Consider the following 23,436-nt stretch of genomic DNA (forward strand, 5'->3'; position numbering starts at 1 on the left):
CCTAAAGGGTAGGGTGAGCTGGTAAACAATGGAATTGTAGTTAAACTCCAGCAGCACTTATGTATGCTCTTGGGATTCCATAACCCTTGGGTCTTGCTAACCTGCTTCTGGTCTTGTGTAAGTGGGCAGTGTCCTCAAGAGGAGAGTTTACACACTGCATAATAAGCTAACGGAAACTATTGTATGCATTTTTCAATAGTTTTGCTTGCAGCTTCTTCAGTTATATGTTTTATTCAAGACACTCAACTGACTAATAATAAAAATTGTTGTCAGCTAAGCTGGTTTTTACAAATCTCAGTTTACACTGCGAGACAAATTTTAGAATTGACGTATGCAGAAATCAATTATTCTGAAGGTTGCATATTCAATACTACAGAAACTGTAAATTGACATCATATAGTATAACAGAAAACACCATATAAAATTGGACAAAATAGTATTATATTTAAGACTGGAGCAGGTTTAAAATTTACTTGCACTTAAATTTAAAAATAGAACAGTGATGACTACCAGCCCACCTCAAAGTTTATTTATAATCTGTTTCAGGAATTGTATCCGATTAAAAAAAAATGGAAGTGGTGGATCTTTTCTTTCTACTTATGGAAGTAGTGTTTTTTCTTCTGAAAATTAATGGTTTACCAGTTGATCAGCCTGATCATTTTTCGTTCTACCATATGAAAACGTACACCCAAAATGACACTCAGCTTCATCTGTCAAGCAAGAACATCAGTAACATACTGGTCAATACCTTCCAAAGTTTCAGTGCCCTGGAAATACTCGACCTGTCGCACAACAGTCTGACTTACGACGGCCTACCCTGTGGATCCCTGACCATAGCAACATTAAGGCACCTGAACACGGCCAACAATCAACTCACAACTGTCCCATCCTGCCTACCCGCAGCCCTTGAATTTCTTGATTTGAGCAGGAACGTCATCCAGCAGATCGAGTTTTCGGAGTTTACAGGCCTTCACAATTTAAATGTTTTACTTTTAAGTCACAATAAGATCTCAAAAATTGTCTCTTCAGGGACAGTGCTCCCACAACTTGTATCTCTGGACCTGAGCTACAATAACTTTCCGAAGTTACAATGGAAATTTCAAATGCCTAATCTCACCCTGCTAAGACTTGAAGGAAATCCTTTGCAACAGATCAGCCCATATGAATTCTCTCTTTTCCCCAAGCTCCATTACCTAAACCTGTCCATGACGTCTTTGGAAGCGTGCAGTTACAAAGCATTTGCCTCTGAAATGAAAACTCTCAATGTACTTGATCTGAGTGCAAACTTATTCAAAATCTGTAAGTACCATTGCCTCTTATTTAGGAATTTAAAAAAAATAACGCACGACAAAAACGTACAGGTTTCTTGCTCCCCTCAAAAGGAAAGCACTTAAACATCACATATTAAAGCTTGAAGCAACCTGTGTGATTAAAAACAACACAAACATGTCTACTGACATTGCCAAGAGTCTAAATAATCATCTAATAGTTCTAAGTCACTGAAAGATAGGTTAGGAATGTCAGAATGTCAGAAATCAGTGTATAAGTGCAGCCTAACCTTATGTTTATTGAAGCCATCTGGCTTGAACACAAAACAGACATTAACAAGAAATTAAATACTAAATTAACTAACTACATGCACAGACTTGTTAATTAAAAACAGACTAAATTACCATTGAAGTGAATGGGGGTCGAGGGTCACAGAACTGGTTAGAGAGACAGAGAAAAAAGTATTTGATTTGAATGTTAAAACTTTCACAAGTAATATTACTTTAGGGATATAATTGATGGGCTTAGATACATTGCAAGGGATACCAAATAGGTTGCTTTTTAACAAATGTGAACTTTGAGGCAAACGAAAACCTAAATATTTATTTCACAATCTCTCAAACAAATTCTCATTCATTATAAACAAGAAGGTAATCACACCCTGAAAACGTTGTGAGTCTTTTGAGTGACCATGTTGGTTTCACAACCACTCCTCAAGGCATCCCTATAAATTATCAATATTTTTAAGTTCCTCAAATTTATAATAAAAGTTAATAATCACAAAAATTATAAGTTCAACTGGTAAAACTCACTCTAGTGGCAGAAAATAGGTATTGCAGTAGTTAATTTACTCTAATGGTGCCGTACATTTTACATTAACTTTCTCTGGTCAGAACAAGGATTGCTTTCACTGATTTTGTTACAACAAATAAGAGGCTTTCAAAAGAGGCCAGCATCACTTGTGTCTGGACAAGATTTAAAAACTTAAGTCAGAAGTAAAAGGTCAGTGATTAGTACAGGTCAACTATCCCTTATCCGCAATTCCGAAATTTGAAAAGCTCTGAAAACCGAAAGTTTTTTCGTGGAGCGTCACTCAGTGGGGAGATACTTAAACAGATAGGAAAATGATTGAGATTTCTTGTGCTTTAAAAAAACTGACCCTTAAATGTTCACAATACTTGTTGTATTCATACTTTGTATAAATTGAAATATTGTATATTTTTGATGAGTAAATTAGGTAAACAGTAAATCTGACTTTACAACGTTCCCCGTGGGCTGCATTGTTCGATGTGGCTTGTTTCTTTCAATGCGCGGTATTTCCAGTGTAAAAGCTTGAGCAGCTTGCACGGGAGTTTGCAGATTACTGCGTGGCCGTGTGCAACTTTGAGGAAACATTGCTGTTAACTATTTCTTTATAGTAATCTGGTTACCTAGCCAGGTTTGCATCCATCACTAGTGGTGTAGTTGTAGGGTAAACCCGACAGCTGCCTCTTGTCCATTTATAAGCATCATCCGTTCTGAAATCCGAAAAATTCCAAATTCCGAAACACATCTGGCCCCAAGGGTTTCGGATAAGGGATAGTGCACCTGTATTTGAAGTTGGTTTACTACACGCGTTATGAATAGCCTTAAAAATCTGTACTTGTATTTGTCAGCCATTGAAAATGGCTATAAGTCAACAAAAACAATTATGTTGCTGTCTTCAGTTATCACTTAATTGTCTTTAAGTGGATTGGGAGAAATAGTAAGAGTTAAGAAAAAAAAGAGGTTCTCATTGCTGAGGGAGCCATAATTACTGAGTGCGCCATAATTTAAGTATGTTAAGTCACAGACTGTAGTTCTGAATGTCAGCAAGCCTTATAAAGGGGTCTTCAGAACAATACAATAGCTAATTATTTATTTACAATCTACAGTTGACCCACAGTGGTTTGAAGGATTAAACAATCTCCAGATCTTTTGGATGAGGCAGATGCCCTTTCTTCAGGCTCTGCCTGTTGATCTATTTGTCCATACACCAAGCCTTATACATGTGGATTTGGAAGGAAATCCCCAGCTACATTTTGTGAAAAGTAGTATGTTTGAGTTTCTCCTGCATCTAGAGTTCCTTTCTCTTAAAAGGTAATTATTCAACTATCCTACTAGTAGAAATATTAAGTGGATGCATTTTGCTTGTAGGTATACCGTAAAAAATGTCTTTTGTTGACACTTCTTTATTAATTCATTAAATGTATTCAGTGTTGTCATTCGGCGTATTTAGTGCATTGACATCAATGTGATATAAAACTAACATACTGAAGCCCATATGCTTCTTGCGTGCTACTCTTAATTCAGGATTTCAAATTGCTCTCATCACCAGTGAGAGACCTATAATCATAATTTTCTGCAGTCACAATGTAAGTTTGGTACGATAAAATCTAAACTGCATTGATGGGTATTTTTCCCAGTTCAAATGGAGATAATACAATGATTTCACAGGCCCACTATTAGCCTTTATTGAAGTTCTAGCGACATCAGTGTTGAAAATGAACTATTTTGTATACTATGTAAATATATCCAGTGTTCGGCGATACAGTTCACTCCGGATATAGTGTCAGCTGTGGCTCAGTCGGTAGCACCCTCACCTCTGAGTCAGAAGGTTGTGGGTTCAAGTCCCACTCCAGAGACTTGAGCACAAAAATCTAAACTAGCACTCCAGTGCAGTAGAGGGAGTGCTGTACTGTCAGACATGCCGTCGTTCAGATGAGACGTTACAAACCAAGGCCCCGTCTGCTCTCTCAGGTGATGTAAAAGATCCCATAAATCTATTTTCAAAGAAGAGCAGGGGAGTTATCCCCGGTTTACTGACCAATATTTATTCCTTAATCAACATTAGTAAAACAGATTATCTGGTCAATTATCTCATTACTGTTTGTGGGATCTTGCTGTGCACAAATTGGCTGCCGCTTTTCCTACATTACAACAGTGACTACACTTCAAAAGTACTTAATTGGCTGTAAAGCGCTTTGGAACGTCCTGAGGTCGTGAAAGGTGCTAGAGAAATGCAAGTCTTTCTTTAATTTATTGTCTTTTGTTTGTATAAAAATTTTTTAATTATCCAATCACTCAAATTAAACAACTGGAATGAAACAGCATATTTAGCGTAATTAGAATTATTCAGTAATTCAAATTAAGTAACTTCGTCAGGAACGAACTGTGCTGATTAAGCTGGGAGTTCCACAATAATACAGCACCGCATCTAAAGGCCACAACAGAACAGTGACTAAAACAGTCAATGAAACACTCAATTTGTGCCACATTATTAGAAACAACTGTGCAAAGAAACAGGCACAATACAGCCAGCACAGTATGTACTGTTCATGTAAAAAGAGTTTGCAGATGGCAAAAATCTGTAAAGTAAATACAGAATAAGCAGTTACAAATATTCCTCCCTACTAAACAGGCAGAAAGGTCACTATCCCAATAGTGACCTTGAAATTCTGCAACTTTAAACAAAATATCTTCTATAGTTGGAGCCAAGAGACCTACAACAGAAGTTTACTAGTCCAAAAGGTTTACATTTTGACAGTTGGGTTTGCTAGGCGAGATATTGCCTTACAGCAAGAACTGTGCACATTGGGCAGCTACCCGTTCCAATACTTCTGGCATATTTAGAATAGCCTGTATAAATGTTTCCATAGATTTTCACTTCATGCCAGCTTATTGATCTTCTAGCAGCTGTAAAACACAAATATTCTTTTATACTTTAAAGAAAACTTGTTATGGTTCTTCAAAAAGATTTTGTACAAGACAAGGAGTCTGGACGAATGAACTTCATACTTTCAACACACAAATCAATTTTGCTCTTACCGTTAAGGCAATCTCAAAAAGAATTCCACACAATTCATTTTGGAACAGGGCTCCAGGAAGTTGTTATTCTCTCTCAGGATGTGGGTGTCACTGGCAAAGTCAGCATTTATTGCCCATCTCTATTTGCCCAAGCAGTTTTGATACAACCTGGTGGTTTGCTAGGCCACTTCAGAGGACAGTTAAGAATCAACCACATTAGTGCAGACAAGGGGTCGCATATTGGCACATAAGGACAGCAGGTTTCCTTCTCTAAAAGGACAATAATGCACCAGTTGGGTTTTTACAACAATCTGACAGCTTCATGATCACTTTTATACAGATACCAGCTTTTTATTTCCAGAATTTTTCAACTAAATTCAATTCTCAAACTACCATGGTGGGATATGAATTCTCAATCTCTGGATTATTAGCTCAATCCTCTGGAATACTAGTCCAATAAAATAATCACTACACTACTGTACCCAACTTTACTGCATTCTATTCCCTGTCTCTCTCATTTTTGGTTAGAATTACTTAATATTCTCAGCCCGTGCATTATTTCTGACTCTGGTTTAGTTATCAATGAAATATATATTTTTTCTGTTCACGGGATGTGTGCGTCACTGGCAAGGCCAGTATTTATTGCTCGTCCCGAATTGCCCTTGAACAACTGAGTGGCTTGTTCTGCCATTTCAGAGAGCAGTTAAGAGTTGTGGGTCTGGAGACCAAGTAAGGATGGAGTCAGTCCCAGTATCAGTAATCTTGATCATGAAACTAGCAGATTTCCTTCCCTAAAGGACATTAATGAACCAGTTGGGTTCTTACGACAATCCGGTAGTTTCATGGTCACCATTACTGATGCTAGCTTTTTATTCCAGATTTATTTAATTAACTGAATTTAAATTCCACAGTAGCCCAGGTGGGATTTGAACTCATCTCCGGATCACTAGTCCAGGCCTCTGGATTAAAAGACTAAACCAGCCAGCAAAAATATTCTAATTAAAAGTGTTGCTTTTTCTCATTCCAGTTGTAACCTGACAGAATTCAGACCCTGGAATTTCTTCACTAATTCAACTGTCACAATAAGCCTCTCTGGAAACCCCCTGGTTTGTAGCTGTGAGCTCACCTGGCTGATTAGTGAACCAGAAAAGCTCCTACTGAACAGGTAAGGATCCGATTAGCTTCACCATCAGCAGCAGCTTCAACTATACTGTATTTCTAGAACACGAGTAAGTCAGTGCAACTGGCACAATGGTGAGGCAGGGAAAAACACACATTTAGAATTTTTTTTAAATTAAAATCTAGACGTGGACAGAGACTAGGTTAAAAAGGACAACAGTGAAAGCAGTCTTTACTGGTTTTGTTTTTTTTAAACTAAAACAGTAACCATACCAGCTTAATTTTTACTTGTCTAACAAACAAATAGTAGCAATCATAGGATTATAGAATCTTACAGCACACGAGGCGGCCATTCGGCCCATCGTGACTGTACTGGCTCTTTGAAAGAGCTATTTCTCACTGGGAAATAGGCATGTGGCATTGAACAATGACGAACAATCAGCAACTTATATATATTTATGTAGCGCCTTTAGCGTAGTAAAATCTCCTAAGGTGCTTCACAGGTGGGTTATCAAACAAAATCGGACAGTGAGTCACATAATAGGGCAGATGAAAGATGTACGTTTTAAGGAGCATCTTAAAAGGAGGAGAGACAGGCTGAGAGGTTTAGGGAGGGAATTCCAGAGCTTAGGGCCTCGGCAGCTGAAGGCTCGGCCGCCAATAGTAGAGCGATTAAAATCAGGGATGCTCAAGAGGCCAGAATTGGAGGAGCAGAGATCTCGGTGGGGTTGTAGGGCTGGAGGAGATTACAGAGGTAGGGAGGGGCGAGACCATGGAGAGTTTTGAAAAAGCCATACTGTATTTTTCTCCACAGTTTTGAACATAAAGTTAAGGGTAGTACAACACGAGCAACAGGATATTTGTTTGCTTCTGTAATTCCTCCATATAAGCAAGTTCCTAACCTTAAATCATGCCACCAAAAGGAAGCTCCAAGTGGAGATTAGGCTCTTTCCCAATGAAAGGGAACGGAGTCTGAAGTCAGTCACACAAATTTGCACTGGGATACTACAAAATTGGTGGTGGGGGAAGGGGGGGGGGAAGAGTGTAAAGTATTAGAATTCCTCCTTTGGTGCATTCCTGTACTCTAAAAAGAATTACTTGCAACCTCGAGAACTTTCAAAAAAATACCATAACTATTAATTCGCTTCTTGTAACACAAACCTGAAACATTTGCCTTCCCCATTCTTAAAAAGCTACTAGTCACTCAACAATTGGCATTTACATAGCACCTTTAACATAGGAAAACACCCCGAGGCACTTCACAAAAATCATAATAGACAAAAATTGTCACCGAGGAGATATTAAGAGAGATGACTAAAAGCTTGGTCAAAGTGATAGGTCTTGTGGAGGATGTTTGGAGGCACGGCCTTCAGTAGTGGAAAGAAGGGAGTGGGTGTAAGAGGCCAGAGTTGCAGGAACGCAGAGTTCTCATAAGATTGTACGTTTGGCATAGGTTTCACAGATAGGGAGGAGTGAGGCCATGGAAGGGTGAGAACACAAGGATGAGAATTTTAAATTTGAGGTGCTGGTGGACTGGGAGGTCAGTGAGCATAAGGGTGATGGGAGAGCAGAGCTTGGTTCAGGCTAGGATAGAGCAGAGCTTGGTTCAGGCTAGGATAGAGCAGCAGAGTTTTGGATCAGCTCCAGTTTATGGAGGGTGGGAGCTAGGAGGCCGGCCAGGAGAGCATTGGAGTAGTCAAGTCTGGAAGTGACAAAAGGCATGGACAAGGGTTTCAGCAGCAAGACTGTTGAGGCATGGGCAGAGACGGGCGAAGTTATGGAGATGGAAGTAGGCGGTCTTTGGCAAGGTACCACATTGGAGATTAAGAGAGAAGATTAAGGGGTAGGGGGAGGATAGTAAACTGCATTAAAATTGGTTAGAAGAGAGAACACAGAATAGATGATAAGGGCATTTTTCCCCCAGAGTGGACAGAAGTATCCCTCAGGGTTCAGATCTGGGGCCAATGTGTACATCAATGCTTTGGATACAAGCCTAGAGGGAGTGGTGACAAAATTTGCTGATGATTTCAAAATAGGAGGTATAACTAATTCTGTAGAAGACCAAAGGAAAGGGATATTGGGCTAAAAGTGGCAGATGGAATTCAATGTCAATAAGTATGAGGTTATACATTTTAGTTCAAAAAGTAACTACAGTAATTATACTCTGTATAGAAGTGCTGTGCAAAGACTGAGAAACGTGTCGGGTACAGGTTCACAGGACATTAAAGGCAGCACCTCAGGTTGATAAGGCTCAAGAGATATAGGATCTAAAAGCCAAGAGGTAATGATGAGCCTATATAATCCTTAATAAGATCTCAGAGTATTGTGTGCAGTATTGGGCTTCACACTGTAGGAAGGATATTGAGGCTTTAGAGACAGTACAACATAGATTTATCAGGATGCTGCCTGATATGAGGAAGTACAAATAATTGAGTTTTCATTAGAACAACCCAGATTACGGGGCAATATATATATTTTGTAATTCATTCACAGGATGTGGACGTCGCTGGCAAGGCCAGCATTTATTGCCAACCCCTAATTGCCCTCGAGAAAGGTGGTGGTGAGCTGCCTTCTTGAATACTCAGAGAGCAGAAATGGCCTATATAATAGAAGTGTTTAAAATTATGTAAAGACGGGACAGGGTAGATAGAAGCAGACTGCTTCCAGTGGTTGAGGGGGCAAGAACAAGCGGCCATAGATACAAGATTAAATATCAGAATTAGAACTGAGGGAAGGAGAAACTTCTTCAGAGAGCTATGAAATTCACTTTCTGGGTTAGCGTTGAGACAGAAATTGTGTCAACATTCAAGGTCAGATAGGATAGGTGGATGATGGAAAAGGAGTGGGTAAATATGATTAGAACGATTTGTTCATGTGAAAGGTAACGCCAACACAGGCTAGTTGGGCCAAATAGCCTGTATCCGTGGTGCATCTTCTATGTATTTCTATGCTCCTGAAAATCCATATGCGCTGCATCTACTGCAAGCCCTTTACGTATCCAATTGGTCGCTTTTTCAAGTAAACAATTAAATTTGCCATACACGACTTGTCTTTAACAAATTTGTGCTGGTCGCCTAAATGCTCACAAATTAAGTGTTTTTTTATTTCAATAATACAAAGTACAGAACTGGAGTGTATAATCCTTTTAGTACAAGGTCTGCCTTCAGCAATATCAAGTCCATGAATCAAGTCTGTGCTCACTAATTTAAACTTGGGAAAACAAAATTAAAAGATTTCTGAAGTATGGAATGTTGCACAGCAAAAAGATCACTCACGAAACTGGTCAAATGGACTAATTCCCTTGGTTGGCAATTTAAGCAATACAAATCATTCTACTTTGTAGCCCAAAAGACACTTTACATTAGTATATATGAGTTCAAGATTTATTAACTGTTTTAAGTATTTACAGCTGCAGTTTATTGCTGTTTCCATAAGAACATCTACGTTATCTATAAAATAATGAAAGGACTGTAAAAATGTTTTTAACATCTTACAAGCAATTAATTTTTTTTGGGTGCGCGGCCCATTCAAATTTCTGCGCATGCGCGGTTTTTCCATTTAAAAGCCGGTGAGCCGGCTGCAGGGGACCTCCAGACCACTGCGCAGCCACGCAGCTTAACAGGAACATTGCTTACAAGTACATGGCAACAAATGTAACAGTTGTGAACTGCACCCTTTATATTGAGTAAAGATTAAATCATCTATAAAACCTAGATCTCGGTACTACTATGCTCTAGCACAGACTTGGAGCACAGTTAACAAAATGTAGTGCGGTGGTGTTGCTCAGATTCCAGTGAAACACAATATTAAGCCTGTAAAATTTTTATTCAGTCACATTCAATGCTTTCCCCTTATGGCTTCAATGATGCATAACTGTGGGCACATGAAAATCACAGATTTTGCCCTTCCAAGCTTGGCTAGTGTCAAGAGAGAGCAGAGCATTCTGAGCGATATAGCACCAAGATGAAGTATTAGAGGTTAAAGGTCCAGCACTAATGAGAGCAGTATCGGGAGAAAATTCAAATGGTGAAGATTATAGAAGCTTATTGTACAATAGTAAAGGGCATTGGCTTCAGTGCATTTTTTTGCTATACTATATTCTATTTGCTATACTATATCATACCAATATTCTTCATAAACTTAGTAACAATGTTGTGTATAAATAACAGCAGAAATAAATGCTCAGTAATAATCAATTACATCATATTTCTGCACAAATTTGAGAGATGCAGAATAAACTTAGTGAAGTGTAAAGATTTGTAATGTTTATTAATAGTCAAACCATTAGCTTAGATTTCATTTTTTTGATATTTAACTTCCCTCCCTCCATGTACAACAGAGCAAACGATACCAGATGTCATAGGAATGGTCCACAAAGAGAGATGTTATTGACAGATCTCATAGAGGAGTGTGATATTAATGGAAACCACACGCAGGAATTACAGGTTGATGACAGTACTGTACAAACTGGACTGCTGGAGCATACAACTGCAGTATTTCACAATTCTTTGGCTATCACCATCAAGGCATCAAGCAGCAAGTTCCCAGTCCAAAGCTCAGCTGGGTTCCAATTCAGTATCAGCACATCTTCCACGATGAGTACTAATGTGTTGAATACATTACCTTTCCATGGCTTGTCTTCCCATTCAAACTCGGCTACTCTACAGACTAAGGCAAGCACCACACAAAATTATCAAAATTGGATTAAAAGTAAAAGTAAATCAAGGGCAAAAACTTCAACATCATCAACAACTAACATAGATCAAACTGGGACCAAACATTACCCAACAATTACCACAGATCAAACTGGGACCAAACATTACCCAACAATTACCACAGATCAAACTGGGACCAAACATTACCCAACAATTACCACAGATCAAACTGGGACCAAACATTACCCGACAACTACCGTAGATCAAACTGGGACCAAACATTACCCAACAATTACCACAGATCAAACTGGGACCAAACATTACCCGACAATTACCACAGATCAAACTGGGACCAAACATTACCCAACAACTACCGTAGATCAAACTGGGACCAAACATTACCCGACAATTACCACAGATCAAACTGGGACCAAACATTACCCAACAATTACCACAGATCAAACTGGGACCAAACATTACCCAACAACTACCGTAGATCAAACTGGGACCAAACATTACCCGACAATTACCACAGATCAAACTGGGACCAAACATTACCCGACCACTACCGTAGATCAAACTGGGACCAAACATTACCCGACAATTGCCACAGATCAAACTGGGACCAAACATTACCTGACAACTACCACAGATCAAACTGGGACCAAACATTACCCGACAACTAACACAGATCAAACTGGGACCAAACATTACCCGACAACTACCACAGATCAAACTGGGACCAAACATTACCCGACAACTACCACAGATCAAACTGGGACCAAACATTACCCGACAACTAACACAAATCAAACTGGGACCAAACATTACCCGAAAACTACCACAGATCAAACTGGGACCAAACATTACCCGACCACGACCGTAGATCAAACTGGGACCAAACATTACCCGACAACTAACACAGATCAAACTGGGACCAAACATTACCCGACAACTAACACAGATCAAACTGGGACCAAACATTACCCGACCACGACCGTAGATCAAACTGGGACCAAACATTACCCGACCACTACCGTAGATCAAACTGGGACCAAACATTACCCGACAATTACCACAGATCAAACTGGGACCAAACATTACCCGACCACTACCGTAGATCAAACTGGGACCAAACATTACCCGACAACTACCGTAGATCAAACTGGGACCAAACATTACCCGACCACTACCGTAGATCAAACTGGGACCAAACATTACCCGACAACTACCACAGATCAAACTGGGACCAAACATTACCCGACCACTACCGTAGATCAAACTGGGACCAAACATTACCCAACAACTAACACAGATCAAACTGGGACCAAACATTACCCGAAAACTAACACAGATCAAACTGGGACCAAACATTACCCGACAACTAACACAGATCAAACTGGGACCAAACATTACCCAACAATTACCACAGATCAAACTGGGACCAAACATTACCCGACAACAGTGACATTAGAGACATCAACATTACCAGAATTCTCCTCTATCTCCACCACCATAAAGAAGAAGGGACCGATGTTTATAGTAATTGAAGATGATGATTCAGAGTCCCTAGAAGAAGAAGAGATTACAAGTCCTACACATGTTGGTGATTGTAATTATGATCCATGTAGGCACTGGCAGGTACCTTGTCATAACCTGCAACATTTGACAGGCTGTAACTGTCCTGACATAACTGGGGAGGAAGTCACACCAGATCCAGTGAAGATACAAAAGGTGATTAAGATTTCAGACAATTCAGCAGAAATCTACTGGTGTGCCCCTAGTTCTACAGTACTCCATTACTATATTATCTATCAGTCAGACGACAACAGACATTTGTACAAGACAGACACCATCAATCCTACATATCGAAGATATACTTTACGTGATCTTACCTCGGACAGCACATACCACACGTGTGTGGTGGCTGTGAATAAAGCAGGATCAAGCACAGCAAGCAGCATCTGGCCTTCAAAAGGCCCATGCTATATTTTCAAGACTAAGCCAAACTACAATAATATATTTTATATAGCCTCTACTGCAATTATTGCCACTCTCTTCATACTTGTGATTCTCCTATCAGTTTGCTTGTGCAGAATCCGTCAAAAGGGACGATCAACGGACTTATCTCGTATCAGCTTGAATCCCCTAAGTTTGCAAAACCCAGCATTTGATGACCACCTGGAGCTGGCAGGTCCCAGATCAGCAGTTAGTACAATGAGTGCTGACTCTGAACCCATTCCCTGAGGCCAACATTTAAAACAAAACCCAACTCTTTTTAGAAGCAGCTGCCTAAATTTATCAAATGATGTAACTTTTCCTGGCAATCGTTTGGTATTTTCTACACCTCATCAATGTCATTGTTCTTCAGCAGTCATTCAAGCAGTGGTGTCATTTATAAAAGGACCCTTTCAAAATGTGTACAAGATGCATCTTTTCAATGAACCGTTTAAATAAATTGATATATTGAAGAAATTAAATACATATGCTTTCTACATGTGAAATAAAACATATCTCCTGTACATATTTCTTTGGAGAATGAAGAGGTTTTATCACTAAAATATTCCCTCCTGTGTTGCAGAAATCTTTAAAGCAGCAATGCTGAGTTATAGTACCAGTGGCATGTTATAGTACAAGTATCATGTTATTGGAGCAGGGGCTGAGATCTGTGATGGGAGACAAACGAGAGAAAAAAAATGTTAGGTGCATTAATAGGCCTGACCATCTCTTATTTTTCAGTTTTGAAGGAGGGTCCACACCAGAAATGTTAACTAATCTGCTGCCCTGCACTATAGGCCTTGGTTCTTCATGCTTGTTTCCCAATTAAAGTCCGAAAGTACTGTAAACTGTGCTATGAAACTAACTAATGTGGAGCCCAAAGTAAGCAAGTCTTAACAGTATTAGGAGAGTTGGTAAGTACAAAGCTTCATATAATTATCATTGACATGTTTAGTTGTGTTATAATTTCAGTTTTGATCAAGATGCTTCATTGTTATTGGAAGCAAAGAGCTAGAAATTTGAGTGTGCCCAAAATCAGGCGTGCAGGGGGTGCAGGGAGCATAATATTAGGCCTCGAGCCTCGTCATCATCGAGCCGGCGAGCTACAGCTCGCCTGTTGAAAAGGACTCAATGATTGGGCCGTTCCGACACAAGCAGTGACCCTTGGGTAATTCCTTAATGGGAAGCAACCGGGAGTAAGCGTAGCGGTAACCAGGATTGGGAAAAGCATGATTAGGGAGGGTAGAGGCCGGCATCTGGGAGGGTGGAAGTGGCAATCTGGGGGGGGGGGGGGGGGGGGGGGGGTGGTGGTGGGTGGGAGGGAGCTAAGTGGCGGCCAGCAGTGGCCCATGCAGTTCAGATGTGGAGCCAGGAGTCTGCATATTCAGGTAAGTATATTTTGCGTCCTGCAGCAGCCCCTTTAACAACCATCTGTTAGACCGTACATAGACCTGTTTTTTCTGAACACAGACTGCCCAGCACCAGCTGCATTCAAGGCGACCAAATATTGCAGACGGCACCCCAAACAAGCGTTAGGCCCCTTATTTGAATATGTTTCCGGCATGGGCCCTGGCCGCCTATTTTTTTGCCTACACTAATATTTCAGGCAGCACACTTCCGGCTCTTAATGAGCGTGCGCTTCCTGCCCGCCATATTGGAGGCTCAGGCGCCCATTTAGCACACATAAAATGGGCACGGCGCCATTCAATTTCTAGACCAAAGAATTTAGACTCAGTAGCAAAGAAATTTGAGGATGATGCCTTCTAAAAAGGAAGAATAAAAGTCACACACATCAACTCCATATATGCAAGTCTCTAGTTCCATCTAAATCTAGGAAGTTGAATCTTTTTATTTAAATAATAATTGAAAGTCAGCTTTAAGATTCTGCTAATCATGTACTGTATAAACATCTTGCGTGGAGTGTATATCTGTGCAGCATCACCTCTCAAAAGTGGTTTCAACTTTTGGCTCAAATAGCAATTCTGATCAGAAATCATTCTGTAAGTGAACAATGTTGATTGGATAAATCCACTTTTAGGTACAAAAAAGGTCATCAAGCAGCTATGTTTTACAAATAAGATAGAATATATTTATTATACAAAAGTTTATAAATATCACTTAAGGAGTCTCCTGATGCTCAAATGTGCTGCACATCGCCTGTCCCACCGACTGATCCCTTTCCCAACTTGACACTGCTCCCTAAATCAGGCTTCCAGATTTTGTTCCCCTACCGATAAATACATTACATTTTTATAATTATAACATTTTACTAGCTACCCACTGCTGTAGTTATCCCACCACCTGCTCTTTACTGCCCACTCTCACACTTCACTCTTGCTGCCACCCACTCCCCCAACCCAACTTGCTGCGACCCGACCGTGCTCAAATATCATAAAACTCCGCTCCTCTCCATTTATATTGACTTCAGACAGTAACCCCTACCTTTGTCCCATCCTACACTCACTTCCATCCACTCCACAGTATCTGCTGCCACAACCATGGTCACTCCCAACCAATACCCATCTCCAAACTATTCATTTCGCCAACTCCCCAGTGACCCACTAAATATCCATTTGCCCTACCCGCATAGCCAATACTCACCATCCAAACTTTCCACTCCCACCTCATCTGCCTTCTTCCCATTCCTCACTTTCTATCCCTTCAAATACTTCTTACATCTAAGCCCAATATCCTTGCCCTAAATATTACTCGTCACTCAACAATCACTCACTTCCCCAATTGAATTTTAACCATCCTACACTTCTCACCTGCATAACTCGCTGTAATCCTCCAAATACTCCGACCCCCCTCAGCTCTGTACTACTTAGTACTTCATCCCACTACCCTCATCCCCTAAATCCTCAATATTTTCTTTCCCAAACTACTTACAAACCACCTCTCATACTAATAAAACTAACACCCTCTCCGAAACAGCATATCCTATCGCTTACTGCCATCAACCCCACACCCACGTCCTTATAAAACAATATCCTCTGAATTCATATCAACAAAGATATGGGAGATCCACTAACAATGTGAAAAGCCTTGCATATAGTGCACACATCCTGCAACATTTCCCCATTATACTCTTCTGGCCCAGTTTAAGCAATGCCACAGAGGATGCACTCGTAATATATTGAAAGTTGTGCAAAGTGACACACTTTGCTGATTTGATAAAACAGAATTTGACTTCTTCAGTGGCCCTGGTAATTGTGCGTTACAAAGCACAACAATTAATTGTGATAAAGAGCTTCTCCTCTGACTCACCATGAGCAACACCATGGGGAATCTGCTAATTTAGTTTTCCATGCATTATTATGTACATCTCGTATATAGCTTTTCGATTATAGAGAAGTTTCTTGAATACTTGGCCTTTTGTTAACATTTTAGTTTGTGGTGGCTTTGAACAAATTGTAGATATCTTTAAAAGTTTTAATTAAAAAGGGGCATCTGATGATTTTCAGAACGGATGTCAGCAAAATAACTGCAGTGATTGCACAAGACTTTTTAAATTGCAATTGTGCATTTTGTAGTAAAATAATGCTCCCGTTAGAAACAGCATACATCTTTCAAATTACCAGAGCAAAGCTATGGGAGATATGTTGTCACTTTCATATCTTCACATTCCTCCCTTGGCGAACGGTGTGAAATAGTGGAAGGATTTGCAGGTTGATTAACGATCTGACAGCGGTGAAGGTTCCTTCATGAAGATGGCTGTAACAACGTTTAAACCAGCCGATAGGGTAGTTAATCCTATAGGGCGGGAGGGTTTTGTGGGCTCCCACAACCTATACGATGAGCGAGGGCCACCCACACCCACCAGACGAGTATCCCACTGGATGCCAACCCAGAATTCCGAGCCGGAGCTCCGGTCTCCACTCGCCAGGACTGTCTGGAGCAGGGTTCGAACCCTGCATCTTCTAACTCAGTGGTGGCTACAGTTCCATTAAGCCAAAGGCTCGCTCCATATGGCAACTTCTGTGAAATAAGAATCCAGCAAAGGAACTGAACATCCAACTGAAAAGCCTTTCTAGAAAGGCTTCTGACAGTAAACAGACTGTCATTAAATTCAAACAAGAGAACAAAAAGATCTAGATTGCCCACATGTCCAACAACGGGATATTAGATGGTGCGATAGTGACACATTTGACCATCCTAAAAGCTACAATCAACTGCGACGCCCTCGATCAAGGGAGAAAGGTGGAGGGAAAGAACGGAGGCAACCTGCTCAGTATTTTGCAAGTGGAATTTTGTAAATAACTAGGTGGATGATAAAAACATCGTGCTTTCGATCAGCCTCGGTTGCTCCTGCCTGTGTTTTTGAAGATATAATGCTACTTCTGAATATTTACCATCAACTACAGTGAAAAAAATAGCCTCTGGCACTCTCCTTTCCCTCCATCCTCCCATAAAAGGTGTTAAATGTGCATCTTGGTGTTATTTACTCACTATCCAAAACAACATTCAACATTCTGAAACACACAAAGTCTTCCTCTACTTAGTAAGTCAAAAAGAACATTTTGGAGTGGAAAAGAAACCATGTGGTAGTGAGACACAGGCCTTTCAACTCTAAACCCCAGATCAAATTCAACTCAAATTGGTGGATGAAGACATCCTCTATCTGCAAGTGTCTCATGTAAAATGAATTTGGGCAGTCTCAACCCAGTTCCTGTTAGACATGACTCCACAGCACAAAGCTGTCTCTCTCTCGGAGAGGCCATTGGATGGCTTGGTCTGGGAAATGAAAGGTGGTCAAACTGGTGCAATTGGGGTTGCACCCCAGACTAGGACTGAAGCATGTTGTTTGGGCAGATTGAAGAGAGCATTATTTTGCATCTAACCACGTTACATCTGATCTGGAATGCTTGATATGACAAGGGGAGCCTGGAAGGCAAAGTGCTTCATTCCTAAGCACTAACAGGCTGGAAGAGAGGTTGAACGAGGAGGAGGATTCCTCTAAATTTGTAATGAAGTAGTAAATGTGTTCTTTTTAAGCTGCATTTATAATTTTGCTGCAAACAGCAAAAAGGAAACTGTTCACCCAAATGAGGACAAAAATTCACCAAATTTAAACAAAGGCAAACTCACCATAGTGTCATATTTTAGGGTATGTTAAGTTTTTTCACAGAAAGGATTTGGAAATTAGTTACATTTAAGTGGTGCGTTTTGAAACAAAATGGATTCACACACAGGTTTAAAATTCGCCTTACAGCCATATATCGCAACCACTAAAACAATGAAGAGTTTAGATGTTATGAGCCAGCCATGAAGATGTGTTTACATAATGATCAGGGACAATGACCAGGGACAATAGTGAATTTTGTTATCTCGTTTTTAGCCTTCCTAATAAACATCCACACACATTATCACTGGGATGATCCTTTCCTTTGATCCCTGCGGGGGTGCCATTATTATGTAGTGACAATAATAAACTAAAAAGCTATTAGCTTATCTTAGTTTTTTAACCACGAATTATTTCAGTGTTCAGTGGAGTGCCAAAATAGTTTACTAAAACCAGGGATTTAACAATGCCCTTGTTTGTTCCAAATCAGGGAAAAGAATCACTGCAGCAATTGATGCAGAGAGCAATTCAAATTTTACAAAGCTTAATAACCAAAAGTTAAAAAAAGTCTCTCATTCATTATTGCTTAAACAGAAAACAAAACAGAAAGCACATAAAATGCAAAAATAAAGGCCAAGCACACATGCTTAAAAGCATGGAACTGAATGATTTCAGACAGTATTTTTTTTTAAATGGATACTCAAATGTTTCTGGAAGATGTTTATAAAAAAAAATTCTGAACCAACTAACAGCACTTCATCTTCAAAGGTGCCTGTAAGACTATCTTGTGATTCATAATTTGGAAGTTGAAGGCTCTGGAAGTGAAAATCAGTTCTTTATTGATTTGGTTATATATAAAAACAGAACAAAGCATGCATATTCTAACCTTTTATATTCCATCCTCCTTTAGGTCAGCTAAAAACAATGTTACATTAAGAAACATTAAATGTTTTATGATATTAACTCAGCATCTTAGCACTGCATCAGTAACTTGTGATTTTCACGGTAAAGTAATAATACAAAGTGATTACTGCACAGCCTCATTAGCTGCACTATCAAGTACAGTATTAAGAAGCAAAATAATTTGATCACTTTAGAAAAAATTCCATCAGCTTTTTTTTTGGTGAGGGAATAGAAATCTTGCATCATTAAAGAACTGGATTGAAGCGATGCAGTATTATACTTTCCTCCCATCCCATTTCCCTGCCCCTACACTTGCTTAAAACCTGTTACATCTGTAACATTTTCCAGTTCTGATGAAAGGTCATCGAGCTGAAACGTTAACTCTATTTCTCTCTCCACAGATGCTGCCTGGCCTGCTGAGTATTTCCAGCTTTTTCTGTTTTCATTCAATATTATACAAGTCTGACTAACAAAGTTTTCCTGCTCAAACATCATTTCCTATCTATAGGCACTGCGTAACAATCGTTGCAAGTGTGGAAGATATATAGGATATTTTTGGACCCGAACTACAAATCTGGGAACTTACCCTTGATCAAAATAGAAATTTTCAACAAACTTCTCAATTCTGATTGGTGTCCTTTATGTTTGACTGAAGGATAATCACATATTAAGAACACCAAACTAAAATCCCATCAGAGAGTGCAATAAAGTTCAAAATTGCTGTGATACAGCTGCCAGTAACTGGGACTGATATGCAAGACTTCTCAGACCTTAAGCATCAAGGCTTCTTAAAAATTAACTGTCCCACTAAATACATTCTGTGTTTTAAAAGGGAAATAAATAGCAAGAGTGAAATCAAGAGTAGCTTATAGTTAAGAACAGGTTATTTGATAACATGCTGCTTTGATAGAATCAAGATCTGTCCTTCAACGTCAGCATTTGTATAATGACTGAAGATGTAATTCAATCACAGATCTTTGGAAGGCAAGGGAAGGCTAGTGTAGGAAGCAGTAGCTTTAGAAAGATATTAATTGGAAACCTACAGTTCAAAAGGCCCATCAATTGTTTATTTAGGTTGAAGAACTTAATTTGCTATCTCAGCCTTTACTGAGGTTACCCATCTTAAATCACAACCTACTGTCGGAGATGTCATCTTTCGGATGAGACGTTAAAACCAGGCCCTGTCTGCCCTCTCAGGTGGACGTAAAGGATTCCACGGCACTATTTCGAAGAAGAGCAGGGGCGTTCTCCTGGCTAATGTTTATCCCTCAACCAAAATCACTAAAACAGATTATCTGGCCATTATCTCATTGGTTTGTGGGACCTTGCAGTGTGCAAACTGGCTGCCGCATTTCTCTACATGACAACAGTGACTACATTTCAAAAAGTACTTCATTGGGTGTAAATCGCTTTGGGATGTCCTGAGGTCATGAAAAGCGCTATATAAATGCAAGTCTTTCTTTCTTTACTGTACTTGCATTTGTCAGTTATGACGAGCAATCAAAGCATGCCAATCAAAATGGTATTAAATAAAACATCACCAAGTGTATGAAACAAAACAAACTGGTGAACCAAGCTAATAAGCCACCACCATTGTACGACTCTTCCTTTCAGGAATGGACCCATTAAATGCTTTGTTAAAATACACTGTGATTTTATATTTTAAAAAACCAATGAACTCATTGAAATGTTTTATATTTAGTCATTTTTAAAAGACACTTCACTAATGCTAGTCAGGTGGTAATCTGACAAAAGGCTACAGCCTGGTTTAACTATAGCCAGCATGCTTATATAACAGTACCTGTTCGTATAGTGTGTACAACCATGCATACAAAGTTACAAATCCTGCTATTAAATTCATCCTGCTGTACAGAACTGAAATTTTCTGAATACAATTCAAATTTAAAGGAGACATTTAAATTTGCTTACATTAGGCAACAACAAAAAAGTTCCTACTGACTCAAAGGTGAACAAAGTATTTGGGCCAAAGGAGCCCCATGAATTTAATATGCAATTCCAAATATTTTGAGTTTTCAAAATGCAAGCCTTTCCACCCTGACAACAGACACTAGACAGTTCTCTCTTTTTAAGTTTTAGAACGACTCTCACACATAATACGCTGCAACATTACAGAATAGGAAGTAATGAACTAACCTGGCTTGTTCCATGGATAAGATGGACCTGATAACTCACTTCTGGAATAAACCGAGTGATTCCACTACTTCCCATTATGCTTGCTCCAAGTACACAGCTTGATCAAATTCAAAAATGACCTATTTTTGGTTGTGTCCACTCCTTTTAGGCATAGACATGAAGGGGAAGTTTCATTTTAATGTGAACATTTGCAGCTTACAAATAATAATAAGCAGCAAATTAGTAGCTCCCATTTATATTTGAAAATAGGAAACTTGTTCATGGCTCATCTAATTTTATTGTTTTAAATTAAACTTAGCAATTAAGCACATTTTTAAAAGTTTAAATATCTTAACAGTACAGTTAGGCTTACAGTAAAATGTAATGTGGGCATGAGAAACTTTAATATGTATGGCCACATTACATTTTACTGTTTGCCTTTCCACCCTGGTCATTTGCCATTTTAAACTTGGGCTGTAAGAGGAAGCATTCCAAGCTGCAGAATACTGGGTGCTTATAGGTTATCACTCATGGTGGAAGCAATTTGATCTGAATTAAAAAACATACAAATTATATGATGTGATTTTTCCCACAGCCTATTGGTATCATTATGCTAAATAAGCTTGGTGACAAAATTTAATTTGCTGAATCCTCAAGTTCCCTTTTTCAGGACTTATATAGTGCAAGACTCTTTATGAAGAGACATTATCGTCAGCAATATCCAACACTGCTTTAGTTTTTGAAAATACATTTAATGAAGTGTTGAGTATTACGCCTGTGTTGATATTCCCATTAGTAACAGGTTACCTTAATATAACACTCCAATTTCCAGAAGATTGGCTACATACAAAATGATGTGGTGCAATGCACAAAGCAGAAGTATTTGTTTAAAAAGCCAATTATATACTTTATTAGAAAATTTGAACGGCATACTCTTCTTAATGGTGTAAGTTTAACAAAAGTTGTCCATTTATCCTAGAGCTAGTTACTCACCAGATCAGTAATTCCCGCCAAAGTAAAAAGACCCAGCGCTAGATTGAATTCTTCTTCCACAATCAGGTAACCCAAATATGGTGACAAGCCAATCCTTGCCATACAGAGTAAGTTTGGAATTGTCCATGGATTTTCATACTGCAAAGAAAGATAAGAAATGTATTATTTTCAGATGAACATATTCCTGATCACCAGTAAGAAAGCCTCATTTTTTTTTGGTAGGGAAAGAGTGCTCAGACAGGTATCTGACACGTATGGAAACCCATCAGCATGTTTAGGAATTTCCAAACTAAACTACTGAGAAATGTACACATATCCTTCCTATTTCCCCAATATAAAAGGCTGCACAATACTGGGTGCTTATATGTTATCACTAGTGGTGGAAGCAATTTGACCTGAATTAAAAGCAATACATTAAAACAAATTATTAGTATTTCTCCAAGTAAGGCATACTCCATTTACCCAAATCCATAGACATTTGGTTCAGGTTGGCAGCGGTCAAAGCTGAGGTCAAAGGTTATCCACTTTAGTGGCAAAAACAGGTAGACAGATTATCTGAACGGCAATAGATTGGGAAAAGGGGAAGTGCAACGAGACCTGGGTGTCCTTGTGCACCAGTCGCTGAAGGTAAGCATGCAGGTGCAGCAGGCAATTAAGAAGGCAAATAGTATGTTGGCCTTCATAGCGAGAGGATTCGAGTACAAGAGCAAGGATGTCTTGCTGCAGTTGTACAGGGCCTCGTTGAGACCACACCTTGAGTACTGTGTGCAGTTTTGGTCACTTATCTGAGGAAGGATGTTCTTACCCTGGAGAGAGTGCAGCGAAGACTCACCAGACTGATACCTAGGATGGCAGGAATGACGTATGAAGAGAGATTGGGTCGATTAGACTTATATTCGCTAGAGTTTAGAAGAATGAGAGGGGATCTCATTGAAACTTATAAATTTCTAACAAGACTAGATGCTGGAAGGATGTTCCCGATGGCGGGGGAGTCCAGAACCAGGGGTCACAGTCTAAGGATAAGGGGTAAGCCATTTAGGACTGAAATGAGGAAGAATTTCTTCACCCAGAGATTGGTGAACCTGTGGAATTCTCTACCACACAAGGCAGTTGAGGCCAATTCATTAAATATATTCAAGAAGGAGTTAGATATATTTCTTAAGGCTAAAGGGATCAAGGGATATGAGGAGAAAGCAGGGACAGGGTACTGAAATTGAATGATCAGCCATGATCTCATTAAATGGCAGAACAGGCTTGAGGGGCCGAATGGCCTACTCCTGCTCCTATTTTCTATGTTTCTATGACACTGCTGGAGTTTAGCCAGCTAAAACCATGAATCGTAGCTTTACAGAGCACCGGTAAACCTCCACCTGCTTGTCCTAACTGTCAGGGTACTGTCTTGCAGAATTATCTGTGGTTGAGTAGGGAAGGATCCCAGCTCTCACTGAGAGGTCTATTCCTCCGGATTAGATTAATGAG

General features: G+C 39.6%; 2 protein-coding genes across 3 annotated transcripts in view; one reads left to right on the forward strand and one right to left on the reverse strand.

Moving 5' to 3' along the window:
* The window catches only part of crls1 (cardiolipin synthase 1), a 79,135-nt gene that overhangs the window by 50,071 nt on the left and 5,628 nt on the right, over positions 1–23,436 (reverse strand). For both annotated transcript variants that reach the window (XM_085981725.1, XM_085981724.1), the window contains exon 2: positions 21,958–22,095. In XM_085981725.1, coding sequence (XP_085837851.1) covers positions 21,958–22,095 — 138 coding nt within the window. The remainder of the gene's footprint in view (positions 1–21,957; positions 22,096–23,436) is intronic.
* LOC147121458 (uncharacterized) lies at positions 556–13,415 on the forward strand. The gene is made up of 4 exons (XM_085981726.1): positions 556–1,299; positions 3,183–3,387; positions 6,122–6,259; positions 10,553–13,415. Exons 1-4 carry the CDS (start codon positions 570–572, stop codon positions 13,113–13,115), a joined length of 3,636 nt encoding a protein of 1,211 aa, XP_085837852.1. The 5' UTR covers positions 556–569; the 3' UTR covers positions 13,116–13,415.

This window comes from Somniosus microcephalus, chromosome 3 (genome assembly GCF_052327205.1).
Source record: "Somniosus microcephalus isolate GS21.2 chromosome 3, FLI_Smic_1.0, whole genome shotgun sequence".
In the NCBI taxonomy this organism is placed as follows: Eukaryota; Metazoa; Chordata; class Chondrichthyes; order Squaliformes; family Somniosidae; genus Somniosus; species Somniosus microcephalus.